Genomic DNA, 23,562 nt, shown 5'->3' with positions numbered 1-23,562 from the left:
AGAAAACAAATGTCGGATACCACTTGAAGTTTTCAGTCTGACCTGTGAAAGTGGAACTGAAGAAAACTCGTACAGTGGTGGACTCCTCCTTCGGCAAGTCTGTAAGACATCCTTGCAGTGCCCTCTGGTACGAGGCTTTTGCTGTGGCAGTGCCCCCGTCCATCTTGATTGATTCCGATGGTGCACACTGAAGACAGAAGCAAATGATTGCTCAAGCAGTTTGAATCCTAAGGCCGACCACTCCATTGAAATCAAGTAGAGGGCCCCAAAGGGGGGGTATCATCACGATCACGGGAAGGGAAATTTTAGCTTTCACGATCACAGTTACCTTGATTTTTGTTTTCACGATCACAAACACCTTGACGAATAGAGGATCATAGAGTGATACAGCTGTGAAAAATGTACGTTGAAAATAAAATGCTTTGCAATAATGCCCATCACGATCACGAACACAAATGACGATCACGATCACGAGACTTGATTTTTTTGTCATCACGGATCACGGGCAAAGTCCCATCACGATCACAGAAATGGAAATTTCGGCAATCACGGTCACAGAAAGGTAAAAAAAACGCCAATCACGATCACGATTTTAAACCCTTTGGGGCCCTCCAAATAAAGTGAAGAACTTATTCATAGTTAATATGTAAAGCGCGAGAGCATAGTTTACTGTGGTTCGAGCTATATAAGCTGTCATTATTATTATTATTATTATTACAGTTTGATATGCTATTGACTGGACCTGCGAACCCTACCCGCTCATACTTTCCTGTGCATGGCTTGGGAGTGAAAACTCTAAAATCAGACCACAGAAATTGGGACGGCATTCAGAGTTTAGTACACATAATGGCGCTGTACTAGTTTTCGGGATATAGTTTCCAATTTTACAATATGCAGATTTTGTTCTCAATTTGACCGCGGCTATAGCATTTTTATTTTCAAGTACAGCTCAGCAAATGTACATTAGCCCTTAAGAAGAACACACACATATATGTCGCTTTGACACACACAAACACGTACACTCACATACACACACTATCAATATACAGGGTTTAGCCTGGGAGAAAAAGGCAATATGGGACATTTGTCCCCCTCAACCAAATTCCGATGGGACATGGACGAAGGCAAGAAGCTACAAAGTCAAAGATATCGCTGCAAAAGGATGCAATATGGTGCCATCTGAGAATTAGCCAATATATCGTGTTATCTCTGTATGTGTGTGTGTGTGTGTGTGTGTGTGTGTGTGTGTGTGTGTGTGTGTGTGTGTGTTTAATCCGATGTAAAGTGTACATTTGGTGGTGCAGTGGTACGTAATCTCAATGCGCCTTTTGACGCACTGAAGTGAATTGTGTTGGGACATTTTCAGAATTAATGCGCTAATGGCGCAGGGCGCACTAGAAAATGAAACCCTGAATATAGATATAATCTTTATAAATACCTACCAAAGTTTCAAGCAAACGATTGATGCTCAGACACTCTGCTGGCTGCTGACTTCATTGCTGTGACACCTTTCACCAGATACCCTGATCTAAGGTACCTCAAAAAAAGAAAAATTACAAAAGTGTTAGGATAGGTGATGTGTGGCATAAGGTACAGATGATTTGATGCCGGTGGTAAGTACTCCTTACAAAAAAAAAAATTATCAACAAAATGTACATGTATACAATAATACATGCAAAAAGTAATGTTAAAAAAAACCAACACACACCTCACCCCTAAAAAAACCAAAAAACAAATACATTAAAAAAAATAATGCATGCTTCTCATGCCAAAAACAGAATTAAGACAGACACATTTATTAAATCAAGATAATAAATGAAAGCAACCATGGCAAATCATTGCAATATTAATTGGCAATGTACGTGCATGCTTCCAAGGTTAACAAACAACAACATATGTCAATCAATCAATATGATTATGAAGCTTATATTGCGCGTATTCCGTGGGTACAGTTCTAAGCGCAGGGATTTATCATTTTTAAAAATTTGTATTTTATGCAATTTATATCGCGCACATATTCAAGGCGCAGGGATTTATTTATGCCGTGTGAGATGGAATTTTTTTACACAACACATCACGCATTCACATCGGCCAGCAGATCGCAGCCATTTCGGCGCATATCCTACTTTTCACGGCCTATTATTCCAAGTCACACCGGTATTTTGGTGGACATTTTTATTAGACCCACGCTCTGTCCTACGAAATCCCCCACTCCAGGACAGCCTACAGGCAGAAAACATTCTTCCCGCGCACCATTCCAGAGTGGAACCGCCTGCCTGTAGAAACTGCCACAGCGCCATCCCTGGCATCCTTTCAGGCCAGGCTGGCAACTCTCCACTGACCCATCATCCCCCCCCCCTACCCCCAACCTCCCCCCCCCCTGAACTTCACCCCTGACCAAGCAATAGACCGGAACCACCATCACCCAAGCGTAGCAGATTCATCACCATGCTGATGTTGGCTACCTATAACTAAGAAGAAGAAGAAGATCTATGCCTATACAATTTTGCCAGGAGAGACCCTTTTGTCAATCGTGGGATCTTTAACGTGCACACCCCAATGTAGTGTACACGAAGGGACCTCGGTTTTTCGTCTCATCCGAAAGACTAGCACTAATTGAACCCACCACCTAGGTTAGGAAAGGGGGGGGAGAAAATTGCTAACGCCCTGACCCAGGGTCGAACTCGCAACCTCTCGCTTCCGAGCGCAAGTGCGTTACCACTCGGCCACCCAGTCCTTATATGATATATAATTATATGAAAAAAGCAGGCCTAACACCAGCCATGCATGCAACTACAAGTTACAACTATACACCTCCCTTCTTTATGAATGGTCCAAAGAGCAATAAAGACAGAAATGCTTTACATTCAAATCGAATACTCCCCCTCCTCCCCCCCCCCATCCCCCCCCCCATCCCCCCCCCCCCCCATCTACCCCCCCCCCATCTACCGCCAGCCCCCCCCCCCCCCACAATTTCTGTTCCCATGCAGCTGCAAGTGCCAGATTTTTTGAGGTTGCACCTAGCATGCACCATTCTTAACCCATCACACCCCTACCCCCTGCAGACTATCACTAGTATCAGACAGACAGATGCTCTTGGTATATGTTGGTAAATTACCAAACCTATGTAAATCTTGCTCGTAGACTTACTGAAGTTTCTCATGTGAAAATGAACAAGCTAACATAATTTGCATTAGCTAAAACAACATCATTCAGTTATTTCAACGACCCTTGTCTGAAGTCTGTAGTGATAATGATTGTCAAGGGAGTCTGAATAATAACTGCTGCGAATGCCCTTCTCTTCACGAACGTGTCTTTTTCATGTCAATATCAATCAAAACAGAAACAAATCCATACACTGATAGTGATGCAGAAGCGCACTACAAAAATACTGAGATAATGTGGGGGGAAAATCAAGCCACACTTACCCTGATTGGAGGAGACCTTCTAACAGATCAAAGGCCACTGATTGCGGCACTAGGTAGCTTACATGGGCACTGCGGAAAATTTCACGCTTCAGTGGCATGTTGTTAGTGAAAGCGTGTTTGGTTTTGGATAGCAACTTCCGTCTCGGTTAGCCTACATTAGAATGGTTTGGGTTTCCACAGTCGAACAAGGTAGACAACTTTACAGACTCTTATCTGAGAAAACTACCATCCACGATTAACAATATTGTTCCATTTAATAACGTGAAGCAATTTTCTCTGCCGAATAATGCATTACACCAGAAATACCAAGTACCTATGTGGAGTCTATCCCAGTTTTACAGTTATTGATTGCACAAGGTAAATAACTCCATTTACTCTTCTGAATTGAAGAGCAAAATGGTCAGAAAAGCATGGCGGGAGTCAAGCACGCCAGTCTGTTTTGTCGATGGTAAGCCGAGACATGTTTGTATTGCACTGTACGATGTAAGATCGAATGGAAATTAAGAGTTAGTGTTAATGCTGCGCCGCCCAAAACAAATAATGGTTTTGGGTGTGACGAAAAAAAGAACAGGGCCGGAGTGCTATGTGAATTATGAGCAATTCTTCCAAATCCATTTATAAAATATGACACTACCAGACTGTTCCCGCATATTGAGCCAGACATTTTTTGTTACGGCAAATCGATGTTGCAGTTCCGGAGCAAATGATCACAATATCTTTGCGAATTTGCGTTCAAACGTGTTTTTCCCATAATATACACTTACTTCAGGATTGGACAAATAAATGGAAATTATTTTTTAATGTTTCAAAGTGCAATGTTCTGCATTCTGGTAAAAAGAATCCCAAATATGACAACGTGATGACTGTCAATGATGCTATTGAAAAAATAAATGAATGTGATGAAGAAAAGGACATCGGTGTTGTTTTCGACAGCAATTTGTCATTCGACCCGCATATTCGAGGAGTTGTGTCAAAAGCTAATCAGAGGATTGGCATTATCAAACGAGCGTTCTCATTTCTTGACAAGGACACCTTCTTAAAGCTATACAAAGCCTTTGTGAGACCACTGGTGGAATATGCAAATGTGGTGTGGAGTCCATTCCTCAAGAGACAGTCTCAGACAATTGAGAGGGTGCAGCGTCGAGCAACTAAAATTCTAAAGGAGTGCCGTGATAAGTCTTACGCGGACAGACTCAAATACTTAGACCTCCACTCTCTGAAGGGAAGGAGGACAAGGGGTGACCTAATACAAACATATAGAATTATAAATGGGGTGGATGATATTGACATGCACAAAATATTCACATTCAAGCAGACAGACAACACCAGAAACAGCCAGGGAAAAATCTTTGTTCAACACTGGAAGACTAACAAGCGCAAGTTTTCGTTTTCTCATAGAGTTGCTAACAATTGGAATGCACTACCCACTAACATAAAATTCGCACCCACAGTAGATGCCTTCAAAAACTTCTTGGACAATTCCCCAAAATTTCTTAACCTTTTTTATGACTTTGATTGAAAGCATTGAAAGAATAGGGATTTAGGCATGCAAAGTATCTGACAAAGAAGGGGCACCAATAAGGCCTCGCGGCCTTCGGCTAACAAATATAGCCGCCCCTACATACTACTACTACTACTACTACTATAACAATGCACAGCTCGAAAATATGGCCAAGAACAAATCTACGGTTCTTCGAAGAAAGAAGAATAACAACATTCTTGTCTATTACGGCTTGCAATTTACCGTGTGTGCTGTAAAATTTCCCTACCTTCAAAGCAGACAAAAAGCAGACATCTTCATTTTCTTCCAAGGGAGAAATCGTTTGTCATAAATTCTGGCAGGACCCAAACATACTTCTGCACGCTTTCTTTTCTTGTCATATTCAGTTGCTTCGCAAAAATAAAATGTCATTTGTTTACTCAACTTGTCAAATCAGTCAAAACGACCTCAGAACACAGAAGTGGGAAATAACACTGATTGAAATACGAAAGATCTTCGATGACGAAAGTATAAATGACGTCATGTGGTCACACCTATCTCGAGAACTAAGCCTCAGAACCAGCGCCCTTCCATTATATTGGATGATTTAGCAAAATCATAATTTTGGAATTTGTTCAGGTCATCTCAGTCACCAGTTCATAATGAGGAGATTTTAACTTGTAAATGTCTTGCATGTTTCTAGTTTCTGCGGGTTGCTTTCAGTTTCAAGTTCCTGGACCTCTCGCAGTCATTTAATTGTTTCTGTTATGACATTACATGACTCCAGTGAACTATTTTTAGTACACGCTTAATGTACGTCATTGTTTCAGACAGACACATGTTAAGCATCTCAGACCACAGCCCGAAGCGAAGGTTCAAGAATCAAGATGGGGGAGCAGACGAAGACATGTACAGGTGTGATTCAGAGACTGGACGAGGTGGTGGTCAACAGGATAGCTGCAGGAGAGGTCATCCAGCGTCCGGCAAATGCACTGAAGGAAATGATGGAAAACTGGTAAGCATTTTTTTTTACATTTGTGTAGCAAGCGTGTGAGTGTTAATGAGTGACAAACAGATAAGTTCCACATTGTGCACGAAGAACGGAAAACAGGGTGCTCTCTGTGTTCATGCACATTCATTTCTTGTATACAGTGATTAGCTGTAGCTGTGACGTGTCTATGCATATGTATTTAATCCATGTAATGTCCTTCTCTTTGCAGCCTGGATGCTCAGTCAACTAATATTCAAGTCACAGTGCGACAGGGTGGACTGAAACTTCTGCAGATCCAGGACAATGGCACAGGAATAAGAGTATGTGTTTCTGTGCACCGAATACTGGAATAAAACATTATGAATAAGGGTCCCCAATGACATACACTATGATTCAGAAGGTAGTAGTAAGCACCTTCAGTCTGATTTTTTTTAAAGTACACCTTTGGACTCCTAACCAAAGTTTACAAAGGATGAGTTCAAACTATATATATGATCTACAGCATATCACATGTAAATGTAATGAGGTGCTTTTTGAACAAACTTACTGACTGTTTTGTTTGTTGAAAAGGGTCTACAAATAGAAGTTACTGTGCACTATGTGGCTTGCCTGGTTTGCTTAGCTTGTTTTGTTTTGGTTGCTTTGAAAATATTTCTCCTAGAAAATGTGAATTGTTGAGGGTTTATAACTTGTAAAATATATAATATATCATTTCTAGTGCATACATGCATGTGTGTAACTCAGTATTAGGGAGTTCTGTGCAATAGTTTTTAATGTTCCGTGAAGAGTTCTTTATGAAACTAAACTCATTTTGTAGGAGTATTGTCTCACAATAATTATGATGCATACATTTGTATTGTGCAGATGTGACTGTAATTGCATTTGCATGTGATTCTTGTGAATATGCAGTTGTAAAAGTGAAACTAGTCTTTTATGATAGCATCATCAAAAAAAATTACCTGTGTATCACTTATAAATACTAGAACAGTATAAGGACCTAAAATGTATTCAAATCAAAAAGACCAATTTTGTTCAATTTGTTGTTTTCAGAAAGAAGACTTTGGAATAGTGTGTGAGAGGTTCACAACCAGCAAGCTGCAGAAGTTTGAAGATCTGCAGAGCATCTCAACGTACGGGTTTCGCGGTGAAGCGCTCGCAAGTATCAGCCATGTGGCTCACGTCACCATCACCAGTCGTACGCCACAGGGCAAATGCGCTTTCAGGTGAGTCAGGGCGGGGAAATATCTTAATCGGTAGCAGCGCTGGCTTCAAAACCAGTTGTCACTATTGGTGTGAGTTCGATCCCCATGTTTGGCGAGGTATTTATTTCCCCGAGTCAACTTTGTGCAGACTGTCCTTGGTGTCTGAACACCCCTGTGTGCACGCATGCGCATGATAAAGAACCCAGGTTCACAATGAATGTCTCAGGGCTTTGAAACATGAATATACGCATCTTACTATATGGCAGCTCGCTTTCCACAGTGGGAAAGCAGCCTGAATTTCCATGAGGGTAACCTCACAGGACTATATAAAATCATTCCAGTATTCTCGTACGTATCCTTATCCTGTCCTATAAATACAAGTAGTCATAGCTGACTACATTTGTAGTCAAGATTTGGGCATTTATTTGGCAATAATGTTTCTGCCTGTCTATTGCGATAGTGTGGAAAAGACATTTTCTATTCCCGTGACTGTGACAAGAAAGTTTCTGATTTGCTTGTCATTTCTGAGCAAAAGCAAACTCAGTGTAACGTAAACCGTTGGAGTGATTTTTAAATTTGATGCAAGATAACATGATTCAATATTGCACTTATCTGTTGGAGAGTTTAATGAACTTGTTGCAAAATAAAAGAATGGGGGGGGGGGGGGGGGGGGCAACGGCCTCTTAAAAGGCTAGCTCTTCCTCTACCACACCGCTTAATAATCCTGACAGAGTTATTTACCGAAAATGTTTATTGTAATAAAAGGCCACCTGTAGCTGTAAATCTTTGTTGGTGATTGTGTTTTATTCTTGTTTTCAGGGGTCAGTTCAGTGATGGCAAGCTCAAGGAAGCAGTGAAACCTTGTGCAGGCAATGTTGGAACACAGATCTCGGTGAGTTCGAATAAAATACTTGTACATGCATTTGGCGAAGTGAATTTAGGTTACCGTATTTTCCGGGTCATAAGGCGCGACATTTTTCCTCGAGTTCGACCCCTGCGTCTTGTATAACGAAGCGCCTAATCCGTGTATGAAATACGAAAAAAATCAAAGAGACCGCTTGAGTACCAGTCAAACAACTTGTGATAATGCATGTTTCAGCTACTAGTACGTACTGCCCTGCCTTTGATCTGGCCGCATGCACACACAGATTTCCACTCTGTTAAACTCGGTCACTGACCGGTCACTGGCCCCGATGCAGGAAGTGTTTCCTCTCTCAGATATGACAGGGGAACCACCTCTCATGGCAAAAACTGGGTCATTGACACCTGGGAAGAAGGTCGTGTCTTTTAACAAGGCCACCCAGCTATCACAATGCCTTTGATCTGGCCGCACACACAGAGCACACATATTTTCACTCAGTTAAAGTCGGTCACTGACCGGTTACTGTCCCCGGTGCAGGAAGTGTTTCCTCTCTCATATATGACAGGGGAACCACCTTTCATGGCAAAAACTGGGTCATTTTGGTGCGCCCTATCGGCCCCCTGCGTCCAATTGGTGACTGGATTACCATGTTTTTTAAAAAGAAGGGGGTGCGTCTTAGATAACGAAGCGCCTTGTCACCCGGAAAGTACGGTACCCTCCTCCTTTCTCTGGAAGAAACCTGAAACATCTTTGCATTATTGTTATATCTGTTGTGTATGTTGTTTGTTTACTTTAAAGATTAAAGGGTTCTATTATGAGTGTTTAGTTTTAACAATTAAATGTCCCATTAAGGATTCCTGTTTTCTGATCCTTCCTTTATTTGTCTTTGAGACAAAAGATGTAACATTTTTTTTAGTAATCAGCTATGTATTGTAAACTCTCACATTATTACCATTGAAGTGCGTCTGTTGTATATGTTTTCTTACCACATGCTATTTTTGATTAGTGTCTGAGTGTGTGTGTGTGTGTATGTGTATGTGTGAGTGAGTGACTATTACATTCATAAATATGTTTGCATTTGTATGTGTGTGCCATATCATATGTTTATGTTTGTGCCCTAGCATGTACACATGTGTGTGTTTTTGTTGATTTGTATCTCATGTATTTTGTACATGTATTTGGGTTTTTTGAGGACCTAGCTGTTGTTCTAGTTCGATCACTACAAGAATCTTTTCAGTGCTTAAACTTGTCCGTACAACCTGCAATCACTTAGATCAGAATATACAAATCTGTGTGTAGGTTGAAGACCTGTTCTACAACGTATCGACTCGCCGCAAGGCCCTCCGCAGTCCTGCTGAAGAACACGCCAGAATTGTAGAGGTGGTCAGCAGGTACAGTTTGAATTACAGTTTCTTAAATGGTATAATTAATTATTATTTTAGTGCTGGGTGTAAATGACATGCACAGTTACCCCTCTTATGAGAGTCCTTGATTTTAAGACTCACCCAATTTAAAACCTGCTTTTCTTAGATTGTTGGCGTTCCTGAAAGGGTGGTTATGGTGTTTACAGTTTACTGAATACATAAGGCAGAAGTTGCCTCCCTTATTTATGCTTGTCGCCTACAGGGCTTTGTGGCTATCTTGCATTCTGTGAAAATCCACATGTGCTAGAACCATGTCAAAACTTTTAGGGCCTTGTTCGTTCCGTGTTGCGTCTGCTTTTTGTTGCCTTTTGTGTTTGTTTGTTCCTGATGAAGCTTACATAAGCGAAAATTCGTACTGTCTTGTGCTGTTTTTGTATCGGTGAGTACAGATATCTTTTGTTTTTTAACTTTTAGATCCGTTTTCTGGTTGGTTCTGATTTCAGATATGCCATTCACAATGCCAAAGTTGGGTTCACTCTGAAAAAGGTAAGCCGTTGGTGACAAGAATACATTATCTTTTGCAGTCGATTCCAATTTTTATTTCTGTCTGGTCTCATCAAAATCTTCTTCTTCTTGTTTTGCCTAATCTGCTGCGTTCGTGGGCTGCAACTTCCATATATAAAATCATAGACATGAATGAGCTTTTATGTGTATGGCCATCCCCTTCACACACACACCCCCTCCCCACACACACACCCCTGCCATTTAGGCACCCAGGCGTCTCTTTTTCTTCATTCATGGGCTGAAACTCAGATGGTTTTTACGTGTATGACCGTTTTTACCCTGCCTTGTAGGCTTGCAGTCAAAGTGAGATCAGGTACTGGCAGGTCTGCACGTGAATTGAGAATTGGGAGATCGCAACATTTTCCACCTTAGCCCATCAGGCGAAGCCGGGATTCAAACTCCGAACCATCTACAAGGAAGGCTGACATCCTAACCACTAGGTTACACGTGCACCCATCTTGACATATTAAACTCAAGCCTATAAGCTAGTATATATACAGACACAAGCAATGTGTGTATAATGATCACATATGCATACAAATGGGAATGGCAAAAGAAAATGAATAAGAGCATGCATGCAACTTTATTATTTATGTCAGAGACATACATTGAAGAGATGCGAAGCGAGGCCGCTCGCGTGAACTCTTGGGGTACCGCGCTCGGTCAGCGTGACCTCGCGCGATTGTCAGCCATCATCCCGTACTACGTTGTTGTTCGCTTGCTCTCTGACACCGATTTGAAGTGCTTTTCTGTCATATTTCTTTGGATATATCCAGCTTCAGACGAGAGATATCAGTGATAAGTAAACTTGATTCATATTCTGTAGCTTCAATAGTGTGCACACGAACGCATTTGAGAGGATTGGGTTCCCCAAGTGAGTCAAAAACACGGTTCCCTCGGTTCTTGCGGCCATTGTTCTAAGTCCATGCCTTACATTGTGCGTGGAGGCAATGTTTGGGAGCTAATATTTTCTTTTGTGCGCAACGTTACTTTCCCTTAACTGGCAAATGCATTACTGGTGTATACATTAATCTGTTTGTATAATTTTTGACGCGCTGTAATTAAATGTGATGCTTTTAAGTCTCACTCAAGTGGTTCTCGCACTTACACTGGCGTGTGGATAAAAAGTTTTTAAGGAGAAATGAGCGAAATTGCTTACTTTAGGATTCATCTTCTAATCACCAAATGATGCAATAATCTTCTTCTTGTGATTTTCTGTTTCTCTTGAGTGCAAATAATTAACAGTTTGCATGTTTTATTATCTATGATTTTATATGAAACAGTTATAATTCTTTAAAAACACAACAATTGCCAGCTTGGCGCCAGTGGGAGGATTACTTGCCCCTGCCGTAGGCGAAGATAACGCGAGCGGGAAGACAGCGCTTCGCATCTCTTCTATCTATGTCTCTGTTTATGTGTGGTGCCAACATTTGCCTCCAGATGTATCACATCAAGCAACAAACAAAACAAACAGAAAACAGATCAATGATAGACACATAAATTCTTCTTTCTGTCCAGTGTCTTTCTTTTACACAGACATGTTAACATCATAGACAGGCATGATATTTGGAACAGATTTTGACGGGCGCAGTTGCCTTGTGGATAAGATGCCGGCCTCCCAAGCGGAAGATCGTGGGTTCAAATCCCGGCTGCGTGTAGTTTAAGGGTGGAGATTTTTCTGATTTCCCAGATCAATGTATGTGCAGACCTGGTAGTGCCTTATCCCCCTTTGTATGTACACGCAAGCACACGTGAGCTTGGAAAAGATTTTGTTATCCGTGTCAGAGATTGGTGGGGGATAGGAACACGAAAATGCGACGGGCGCAGTGGCGTGGTGGTAAGACGTCGGCCTCCTAATCGGGAGGTCGTGAGTTCGAATCCCGGTCGCTGCCGCCTGGTGGGTTAAGAGTGGAGATTTTTCCGATCTCCCAGGTCAACTTATGTACAGACCTGCTAGTGTCTTAACCCCCTTCGTGTGTACACGCAAGCACAAGACCAAGTGCGCACGAAAAAGATCCTGTAATCCATGTCAGAGTTCGGTGGGTTATAGAAACACGAAAATACCCAGCATGCCTCCCCCGAAATCGGCGTATGGCTGCCTGAATGGCGGGGTAAAAACGGTCATACACGTAAAAATCCACTCGTGCTGAAAACATGAGTGAACGTGGGAGTCTAAGCCCATGAACGAAGAAGAAGAAGAAGAAGAAGAAACACGAAAATACTAAGCATCGTGCATCCCCGAAAGTGGCGTATGGCTGCCTAAATGGCGGGGTAAAAATGGTCATACACGTAAACAAATAATCGTGCAACAACGCGAATGTACATGGAAGTTTCAGCCCATAAACGCAGAAGAAGAACAGATTTTAGTGCAATGAATTTTGTTTTGTGGTGGATGTGCACGAAAGCGAAATTAAAAAAATACAACAAAAAAGAACAAGCACACACAAAAAAAAAGGGCAACAACAACTGAGTTGCTTATTAGAAAAATAGTAGCTAAGTGCACGTCGGGTGAAAAAAAAAAAAAAAAAAATTAGGCTCTGAGGTTAGATTGATAAATTACATTTAACTTAATGAAAGTCTCCAGACCCTCACAAAGGACATTGCCCAATGCGGACTCCTGGGCTGAGGTGTACAAAGCCCAAGTGGGTGGGAGCCAGGCGTGGGGTCTGATTGGTGGACAATGAGATTTGTGGTGATTTCAACCAATCAGTGGCACCCACTTTGGCTTTGTGCACCCTGGCTCCTCAGCATGACTATTTGCTTGAAACTCCTCACTGCTACTCTGGTTTGCCTGGGCAGCATTTTATAAGTGTGGTTTGTTTACCTTTCTCTCTCTCTTTCTCTATTTCTGCATCTCTTATTTCAGCAAGGGGAGAGTATGGCGGACGTTAGAACTCCACCCAACTCTACACAGACTGACAACATCCGCACAGTGTTTGGGGCGTCCATTGCAAGGTAGGTCTGCCTTTTATGAATAGTTAAAGCTACAGTCCTTTTCTTGCGGCAGATTATGTTCATCACCACAGATCTGTTCAGGCTAAGAAAGAATTAAAGGCACAGTAAGCCTCCCGTAAACCATCACAGATACTGTCAGGCTTTTACACACAGTACAAACACCCTTCCATTTGAACGCTCACCAAACGGGAACATCCTAGGTGCCCTCCGTAAAGAGCGAGCAATTTTCAAAGAAGTTATTTTTGCGTGGTTTATCTTACCCCTGAGCCATCGTAAACCCGTGTGATCCAGTTTCCCTTTTTCACAATGTAGTCGTCAGTTAGTAATTTGAATGCGACTCGATGTGAGCTTATCTGCAATAGCACGTTATTATGTACCTCTCACTATGCACGAAACAAACGGCTGTGGTTCACAAGAACTCTAGCGATGGCTTTTGACTGTTCAGAGGAACTGGCGATGCCTCTAAACCGTGGTCTGCTATGAGAACCACGACCTTGCGTGATCCTGCTTCCGGGCTTTTCTTTTTTCATACTTTCAAAACTTCGAATTGTACTGATCTTGTCTTGATGAAAAAAGAATTCTTGTGTAACAAGCTGTCAATTTATTATTTAGATTTTAAAAGTTAGGTCTAGCGCCAAAACGCACCACGGTCCGATTGTCTCTGAGCAATCGGCGCAAAATTAATTCTTTAAAAATTGCTCGCTCTTTACGTAGGGCTCCTAGGATGTTCCCGTTTGGTGAGCGTTCAAATGGAAGGGTGTTTGTACTGTGTGTAAAAGCCTGACAGTATCTGTGATGGTTTATGGGAGGCTTACTGTGCCTTTAAGATAAAAGCACCCTTCAACTAGTCTAAATCAGTTCACCAAACAATTCCCACTTTGCTCACAATGCAAAAATGCTTTTGATTCCTGGTATTTGTCCCAGTGAAAGCTTGCATTTATTCCATGTGAAAGCCTGAACAGATCTTTAGCTGTGAACATAATCAATCAGGTATGCGTGAAGAGTGGTTCTTTTCTAAATGTATGGGGTCTTTGTGTGTGTTCGTTTGGGAGTGTCTGGATATTTGTGTGTACGCATGTGTCTGTGTGTGACCTGTCTATGTGTATTTGTCTCACAATTTCTTTTGTCATTCTCTTTGTAATATTTGGGTTTATGTCTGTGTACAACATGACATTTTTTTCTCCAAAACTGTTTTTACTTTACTTGTGCTGTTTGCAGGGATTGTTGGTGCTGTTTGTTGTCCTGTTTCTCTGTCAATATTTCTGTTTATTTGTGCATCCTATTTCTGTATCCTGTATGCTGTTGTTAAAGGCACACACAGCTTCACGTAAACCATCAGTTTCTGGTCAGTCAGGCTTTTGCACACAGTACAAACACCCTTTCGTTTAAACACTCACCGCTTGAGAACATCCTAGGTGCCCTCCGTAATAGCGAGCATTTTTCAAAGAATTTATTTTGCGTGGCCAGCCGGATTGTCTAGTACATGTAGCACAATTGGACGCCTCGTTTTGGCGCTAGATCTAACTTTTAAAATCTAAATAATAAATTGACAGCTTGTAACACAAACATTCTTAAATTATACAAGATATTTTTTTTTCATTGAGACAAGATCAGTACAACTCGAAGCTTTGAAAGTTTGAGAAGGGAGCTGGAAGCAGGTCACGCAAAGGTCGTGTTTCCGCGAGCAGAGAAATGTTCTGCATATCGCTTGCTTCTGAAGCCAACCGCCGCCAATAAGTTCGTATGACTCGCAGTCATTTGTTGCATTTTAGATTCAGAGGTACACAATTACATGCTATTGCAGATATAGCGAGTCGCATTGAAATCACAAACTGACAACAAAATTGTGAAAAAAAGGAAAATGTGTGACACAGGTTCACGATGGCTCAGGGGTAAAATAAACCACGAAATCTTGTGTGTGGTTTACGCAAGCTAAATAGCCATTCAAACGAACTGTTTCATTTAATACTGTTAAATGCTATTGCAAGTGTGTTCCATAAGGTTAGAACTGCTTTTTTTGTGAGAAGATTTAAATCGTTCTGTAAACCATTTGAGGCAGACTGGGCCTTTAACAATTTATTTCAATTACCAGTAGTTGTATTTTTTAAGTATTTATTGAAACCAACCATCATTTGCTTTTTAGAATGTCACTCAACTTTAAAATCTTGTATATTGTTTGAAAATTGGTTTATTCCATTATCATCATCATTCTCACTGGCAGGCCTGGAACGTTGTTATTTTTATATGCAGATCAAATGCACCTGTTTCATGTCTTTGAGGGAGAAGTTTTTGTTAAATCTTGTCATTGTCTAATTTAACTCAGATTTTATTGGATTTAGTTGTGTTATTTTTGGAAATAACAGAAAGATACTGTAATTCATGTTAGGTCTTAACAGCAAATTATTTGGTACGTACACACACACACACACACACATCCACACACACACACACACACACATCCACACACATCCACACACACACACAGACACACTCTCTCTCACACACACACACACATACACACACACACACACACACACACACACACACACACACACACACAGATACTACACACTAAGATACTAAATGCAAGCTGCTTCAATGTGCATTTAATGGGTGGACATACCCACTTTGCATTAGTATGAAGAGAAAAAAGGAATGACAACTAATTGGAAGAAATGGAAGCAAAAGCCACTAATGAAAACAGAATTGCTCCTTCTGCTCCTACTCTGAATTCATTTAAATAGGAATTGCAGGATATTAGTTTTGCGGTTTTTGCTTTTTTTCTTCATTTTTAAATGACAGTTTATCGATCAGCCCTTCTTCTGCAGTTTTTATTTTGTTCCGGTTTGCGTTCACGGTTTGTGGCGCATTCTAGTTACACTAGGCGGATTTTTGCTATGAGATTTATTAGGTAGTGGATTAGCTGTTGTGGTTTTAGGGAGATGAATACTATAATTTGTGAGTATGTGATATTCTTAGCTTTTTTTCTTCTTTTTTTCTTTGCAATTTTGTTCTATCTTGGCTCAACAGATGCTTAGTGTTCAGTGTGTCTGCTTGATATTTTTGCCCATTCGAAATTTGTGAGACTTTACTGCATGTATAGTTAACAAGTTTCAGAGGCACAGTATCAGCTGCTGTTAAACTTTTAAGGAGATTAATGGTGTTATTTGTTGGATCGTATATGTTTTGTTTAATTTTGTTTTTGTTTTTTGCCTCAATCCATGATGAACAGATTGAAGACATTGGAACAGCTCGAGCTTTCTGCTAACAGTCACACTCTCCCAGATGTTTGCTCCTCTTCAGAGGTTAGGCTAGCAAGGGTGTTTATGAAAGAGGAAACAAGGGAGAAAAAAAAGAAGATAAAATGAATTTAGTTTTTGCACTAGTTCTTCTTCTTTTTCTTCGTTCATGGGCTGAAACTCCCACGTTCACTCATGTTTTTGCTTTTACCCCGCCATTCAGGCAGTATACGCCGATTTCGGGGTATTTTCGTGTTTCTATAACCCACCGAACTCTGACATGGATTACAGGATCTTTTCTGTGCGCACTTGGTCTTGACCTTCCGATTCGAAGTCTTATCCACTGATGGGCCACTGCGCCTGTCTTGCACGAGTTCATAACACCAACACCTCGTTTTGTAAATAGAGAATTAAAAAGCACCGATTTGCTCCTTTTTTCTATGCGCTGTCAGATATATATCTGTATTACTGAGCTGCCCAGTATAGCTCTGTTGCCTTTAACGGCTTTCAGAAACCGGCATGCCTTGAGCACCACATGTGATGCTTTTAAGAACAGATAAGTACAAATGTACAAGGAGTATTAGTAGCACTGTGTTTTCTTCGCTTATTTAAAAGCGTGATCTTTCCAACTGTGATGTTCTGAGAAGCGAACTGACCACGCCCGTTGTGTTTCTCGTCAAAAGTTGATTAGACGACCCATAGCGTAGTGTTTCCTGGAGGAGCGTTTTGAATTTATTCTTATCAGCCTGCACGATAGAGAGGAGCGCGAGCTTTTGTCAGCACATAATTATGTAGTCCAAGTCACTACTTGTATAAGTGGTTTTAACTTTTTACTAATCTCTCGGATCTTTTTTAAGTTCAAGTAGCACGTATGTACGCGTACATGTGTGTGTGTGTGTGTCCGTGCGTGCGTGCATGTGTGTGTGTTTTCGCATGCATCCACTTGCAAACGCGCAGACAATACCACTCATAAAAACCAACTCAGTTACTCGAGGGCCTATACTCTCGCAAGAACTGATTGACACCATTTTCAAGAGAAATCTGTTCTGCAACTGTTCTCTCTCTCCCCCCCCCCCCCCCCCTTTCTCATTCACCTTCTCCTCCGGGCCTGACTGTCCCTGTTACCCTGCTTCCCTTGCACGTGATAATTGCTGGCGGCGTTGTTTCGACGTTGAAGGCGTGTTGACGTTGATTTCCTCCTGGTTGAGAGAGGCAAGGAGTCGGGGAGTGTGTGCGCGCTTCTTGTTAGCGGTTCCGTGTTTTCTATTCCCTCGTCTTCGCCACCTCCGGCACAACTGAACAACGGGCGGAAGCTTCGATCACTTCAAAATCGACAGTGACCCCCTCCCACCACACCTCCCTCCCCCTTTAAAGCCGTTCTGCAGTCGTATCTCCTCGTGCAACACCCCCCTCCTGGTCTTCGTCGCACTCAATCTCTCTCTCTCTCTCTCTCTCTCTCTCCCTGTCAGTCTTTTGTAGGGGTTTCTGAACCGAACGATGTAATCCCTTTTTGGCTCACGTAAGTGTAGCCTATGCGATGCTAACTTTTCTCTGTCTGTGCGTGCGTGCGTGCGTATGGATGTATGTCTGTGGTAGAAACTTTAACATTTGACTGAACACCGAAATACTAATTTTACCTGGTTATTATTCAAGCAACAGCTTCAAAGTATTGAAGCAATGATCAACATTTTGTCGGCACGTATGTAGTTAAAGTGTGTATCCAAAGAAAACGGGTGGTGGGGGGTTTTGGGGGGGTAAAAACAGCTGACTGGTTTGTGTCGTGTGTGGTATGTAGACCAGGTCAGGGGTCAAGGTTAGGTCAGATCGCGTGAAGGATTGTGGTATAGATACAGTTTGATCACCGAGCTGCAGTTCGCCGATTCGGAGAAGACGATTTCACATTGTTCGGTTTCGTAGCTCCAGAAAAATAGATAAAGAAGATACCAAAGGAGATTTCCTACAGGTTAATCTGCACAGCGTGTTTCCAGTGTCTGCGCGAGGAAGCGCTGTTGAAAGCGCAGTGTCGATCTGGCCATCTGGCAGTCGTGTCCCCGTAAGTAGGCTACAGACAGACAGATCTAGATCTAGTGTCTCGCACTCTTGCACCGTGTCACCTATGCTTACTGTGTGTGTGTATGTGTGACGGAGTGATTGAGTTTGTGTTACTGTTTGTCGATTTCTTACGTGAGCCTTGAAGGCTTCGCCTCTTGTTTGATGTGTGTTTGGTTTTTGGAATTTTCTCGGCGATAACTGAATTACTGTAGTTTGATTTGCACTCAATAGCAGTTGTCAAGTTTTACTGCGGGAATTTTTTTTCTTCTTTTTCTGCTGTACTACTCTTCGTGTTGCTCCTTTTCGTCTCTCTACATATATCCCCCCTCCTCCCGGCCATACCGACCCTAACTCTCTCTCCGGTCCTCTCTCCCCCCTCCCCTTCTTCGGTGATGAACTTCGGATTCAACGTCCCACTGAGGTGGCAGCAGTGGCCAGATAGGGACAGTTTTTTTTGTTCATGCTGAATAGTTTTTAGAGTAGGCCGAGAACAAATCAGAGAATAACTCGGATCGATGCTGAATCAGCCTAGCATAAACCCCTTAGCTGTGTTCTCGAGACAAGTACCAATACACACACACAAATGTAACGGCATACTTGTGTCAAAACCACTTAGTTAAAATGTCTTGAGACAAATACAATTATCAGTGAAGCATCCCGGTAATCCATATACTTTCCCTGATAATGTTTAACAGTTTAATTTTTTTAATGTTGTTGTTCGTAAGCCGCCGGAAGTACAAAAATGCTACAACCACTCTTGTCCCTTATGTCATCTCCCACTTAAAACTTGTAATGAGTGCATGTTTTCACGCACACATGCGGTAACTTTCGTCACGATGATTCCTAATTTCGCCCACATAATTTTGTTTATGTCGCCATCGTCGTCGCTATTATGTTGCATATTAGATAGCCGATTGTGTTAGTTTTAGACTCATTCACCTTTTAACTAATATATCAGTCAGCATATTAGTGTGTGAAGCTTTTACGTCACCGGCTCATGCTGATATCCATTTTCTCGACATGTCCGTTATTATGAGTTATTTCTAATATGCTGACTGTTAGCAAATGATAACAAGACATGTCGAGAAAAAAGATATCAAGCATGAGCCTTTTAGGCGAATGCTGATATCGTTTGTGAGACATGTCTGTTATCATTTGCTAACAATCAGCATATTAGAAATAACGGTTTTATTACCGTTTAATTCGACAAAAAGAAATTTCGAAGCAACCCCGCGAATTTGACAGAATAGCTGCAATGGGAACTTGAGCGCTTCTACCTGATTATGCCTGTCAGTCAAAGAATTCTCGTGACCTGAGTCAGCCAATCAGAGTAACACACCTGACGTGATGAATATTCACAGCTCAAATGCTTTTGACACACAACAATCTCACAAGATAAACCATGTTGAACATGCGTTTCGGTTGATTCGCTTTTTCTCGTTGAACAGAGAGCGACAGATTTAGAACCGACTCCAGACGGATGGGAAATGACGTAAAGATACATTTGATGTAAAGCGAGTGACGCAATTTCACTTGATTTTTCCGAACTTTGATCATTTATATTTCAAGTGAGCGGTCGGCATTGCACACTCAGACGATGGGCGGTGCCTTGCTGTTCCGTTACGCACCCACCGACAAAACTCGCTTTTCGGTATTTTTTTTTAGATAAAGAGAGTATTACCTGACAGCATTTGAAGTGTCATTCTTTAGAATAAATCACGCTGATATTGTTGAATTACATTTTTACTTTGTCTTGTTAATTTTTAGCGTGATATACAAAAAGGGTCCCTGCGTGAACGTTATAACATTTAGAGGGTCACCTAGAATCCGTCCTGATTGGTCAAAAAGCCATATGGGGCACTGAATTGGTAATAACATTTGCTAACAGTCAGCATATTAGAAATAACTCATATTAGGGTCATTCTCAGATTACTGTCCCAGAGGGGGGTGACCTACTTCATGAAATGTTTACAACCATCATTTTTCATCAAATCAACTACATGCTGAATCTGTATTGTGTCTCAAGGAGTACATTTATATGTTTTTAACCCAAATTTGACTACTTTTCCATTGCAAATTTGTTTGACATTTTAGTTTGCTAAAAATCGGCTGATTGAAAGCCGCCATTTTGTGACATTCCTCTCTTGACGAAAAACAGACGTTTATCTCCAGTAAACTAAGAGTGAAAAGTGCAAACAAAGTGTACAGGTGCAAATAGATTATGTGCATGTTGCTGGTAAGCCGCCGGAAATACAAAAATGCTACAACCACTCTTGTCCCTTGACCACAATATCCGTTTAATTTTTTTTTCGTTGTTTACGCAGTAATTTGACCGGGCCCAAAATGCTGTTCGGTCAAGGCACCGTGTCACGAATTATCCGGCACAGATAACCACTCATGGGCACACAATAACAATGTGTTGGATCTACCTTGCAGGGACACTTTATTTGTACACATTACTGCTACACAAACACAGCTTTTGTTACTAAATATATAGTTTAGTTTGCCGGTAATTGCAACATGAATCTCAGAGGAGGTCTTGGTGTCACACATTTTGGCTTCGACCGAGCAAGACGTTTTTGCATTTAATTAAATAATGGACACTATTTAAAAAAACAAACCCCTACTTGAACACAATTTCATCCTGTCATGAGCCTGGAACCAGAAATGCTCACAACAGTAGAAATGGTTGGTTATTGAGCGTGAGACTTGCAGTTTAACTTACGTGTCTGTCAAATTGTCAATGCCTCGACCGAACATGGTTTTGGACGGTTACGTACTTTCCCGCCTCATATAAGGAAAACCAAGTTTCTTTGAGCTTTTTGTCCACTTATAGTTTTATTACACCCTACTTTATTTTTCAATGGCTATGTGAGAATGTCACGCTTTTGGACCATGACTCTGAGAATGACCCATTAACGTCCTACGTTTATATATCAGATGTTGAGTTTATTCATGGGTCAATCTCATTAACTCCCTCCTCCTCCCCTTGCTAGCTCTGCCGGTAACGACCATTATTGTACGGCAAATGTGTGACCTTTACCACAGTAAATCCGGCCTGATCTTGCTGAAAATAATGCCCCTATTGTTGTTTTATATTAGGTATTGATTTTATTCTTGGTCCATTCACTTCATTTTTACCGTTTTTTCATGTTTGACTAAATATTTTAGATAGACTAGGAACTGAGACGAGGTGATTGTGTGTGTGTGTGTGTGTGTGTGTGTGTGTGTGTGTGTGTGTGTGTGTGTGTGTGTGTGTGTGTGTGTGTGTGTGATTGATTACAGGAAAACATTTTGACATGAGACGTTTGTTAATAGCCTAACTGAAGACATCATGTTAATCTGAAGAGAATGCTAATATCTCGCTGTTTTAAAGCTCAGAGACTCATGACACAAAGCACACGTACATGCTTTAGAAGTTTCTCTTTTTTTCAATTTAATCCTCAAACTTTTGCTATCGTGAGCGTAAACACACAGAGATAAAGAATTAAACAAAGTCATAAAATACAAGATGCTCCCCCTTAAAAACTCCCCGCCACATTCCTGCGGAATTTCCTGTCACTAAACATAGTCAGTGGTACCCCTAAGGTCATCTAATTCTATTGTTGCTATAATTGCGCGCTGCCTCAACTGGTCACGTTCACCATGGCTGCACTGTCTGGGGCTTCCCGCGAGCCCAAGTGTGTGTGTGTGTGTGTGTGTGTGTGTGTGTGTGTGTGTGTGTGTGTGTGTGTGTTTGTGTGTGTTTTGGAGGGTATGTGTGTTCCAGAATGTGACTGAAGGAGTAAATGAAGAGGAGATGATGATGATGATGATGATATTAAAGGGGAACGATTACTGAAAAAACAACAACAACAACAACAACAACTAGCGTTGAGATGAAAAGTAGAAGAAGAGGAGGAGCGGTCAGTCAAGCGCTGCTTCATAGCTAGTCTGTGCTTGCAAAATGTTGGCTGTTTGAATTGGATATATAAACACAGTAAATGAGACCGTGGCCGCCCGACCTGACCTCGTCATTTCCTGTGTATGTTATGTTTCGCAAGCACTGTTTGGACTATCAAATCGTGTATGCCCCAGACTGCCTTGTGGTAGCAACAAAATTGGGACAGTCCCTTCCTCCCCCCCTTCCTCCCTTCTCCTCCCTCCCTTCTCCTCCCTCCACCCTCGCAAGAAGGGTAAGTGCAGTGGGAATTCCCCTGGAAGGGAGAACTCATTATGTAGTTTGGATATCTGCAGGTTGCAATGCCTGCTCCTTGACTGTTCACATGTAACTTTACATGTGCATTCTTTCAGCTAATATCCCCACACGTTTTTTTTTGGTAACGTTTTCAATAAATATCTTTGATGATATATCATATCCGCTTTTTAAGAGGCCACACTGTGGGGACCTCATTTTTCGATCAAATTGATCGAAATATTGGTCAAACAATCCTTCACTCAGTCCGAACTATGGGATTTCATTTCAACTCGGAAGCTGAAAGGTTCATTAAAAATCTAAAAACATTAATTACGATGGACATTTTAAAAACAGATGAAAAAATGATTGCATTGCATTATTATCAGTGCAGGGCTCCCCACGGACGCCCGCCCTAGAGGGTCCTGGGACCCCCCTTTTAATGTTCAGAGGGTCCATGCTCTAAGCGGAGTTTTAGATGGTCCTAAGAATCCATGGTCCCCAAACCCCCTATGTTCATATAACGCATTCTTATCACGAATAGTGTGATATGAAGTGTCTTTTTTTTATCAGAATATTCGAAGAAGACACTTCAGCTATACCTTGTTAAATGGAACACACACGTTTCCATATCGTTCCGGCGTGAAATTGGTATTTGTGCACTATTCTTGACTGCATGACGACAAAAGTCTGAAAATAGTTCCTACGGTACACCACGATAACGGAAATGTAGTGCGGCGTCCTGGGACCCGCTCTTTATAGGTTGAGTGCGTCCCCGGGACCCCCTCAATGAATTTCTAGTACGTGATTTCGGCTTCTAGTACGTATAGGACGCAGGGACGCGCACTATGGGGAGCCCTGCAGTGTAGGGCATGTATGAGGAGTGTAGTATGCGTGTGCAAATGCTTATACCCATGCTGGGACAATTACCAATGGCTTGGATGGTATGTGATGTGTTCAATTCTTGTTCTTTATATCACAGACTGAACTCATTCTTGATGCTTTCCCCTGTTTTGAAATTCGTTTTAAGTTTGGTTGTAGACATGTTATTATTTTTAGTCACTGATATTGATTGTTTGTTTGTTTATTTGCCTATCTGTGAGCGTGTTCGTTTTTTTGTTCGCTGGATCGTAATTGTGCTGTTCTCTGACTTTTCACTCGTTACCTTATAAGTGTGCATTGTAGCCTTAACCCGTTGTCGAATGTTATCCCGTTGGGTGTCTGGTGCTTTACTTTTTTCTGTTCATTTTA

The 23,562-nt window shown here is 41.5% G+C and overlaps 2 protein-coding genes across 2 annotated transcripts in view; one reads left to right on the top strand and one right to left on the bottom strand.

The window, feature by feature from the left end:
• The window catches only part of LOC138983088 (uncharacterized), a 33,241-nt gene extending 33,070 nt beyond the window's left edge, over window positions 1-171 (bottom strand). The window contains exon 1 of the mRNA XM_070356495.1: window positions 43-171. Coding sequence (XP_070212596.1) covers window positions 43-163 — 121 coding nt within the window. The 5' untranslated portion in view covers window positions 164-171. The remainder of the gene's footprint in view (window positions 1-42) is intronic.
• A 3,653-nt stretch (window positions 172-3,824) lies between these two features.
• LOC138981854 (DNA mismatch repair protein Mlh1-like) overlaps window positions 3,825-23,562 on the top strand; it is a gene marked incomplete in the record, with an annotated part of 185,759 nt that continues 166,021 nt past the window's right edge. Inside the window, 8 exon segments of the mRNA XM_070354963.1 lie at window positions 3,825-3,876; window positions 5,739-5,923; window positions 6,129-6,219; window positions 6,950-7,122; window positions 7,921-7,993; window positions 9,263-9,354; window positions 9,831-9,873; window positions 12,758-12,846. Of these exon segments, the coding sequence (XP_070211064.1) occupies window positions 5,796-5,923; window positions 6,129-6,219; window positions 6,950-7,122; window positions 7,921-7,993; window positions 9,263-9,354; window positions 9,831-9,873; window positions 12,758-12,846 (689 nt within the window).

Source organism: Littorina saxatilis, linkage group LG12 (genome assembly GCF_037325665.1).
Source record: "Littorina saxatilis isolate snail1 linkage group LG12, US_GU_Lsax_2.0, whole genome shotgun sequence".
Lineage (NCBI taxonomy): Eukaryota > Metazoa > Mollusca > Gastropoda > Littorinimorpha > Littorinidae > Littorina > Littorina saxatilis.
Note: the sequence above shows the minus strand (reverse complement) of the source record. Positions and strands in the feature narration are given on the sequence as shown.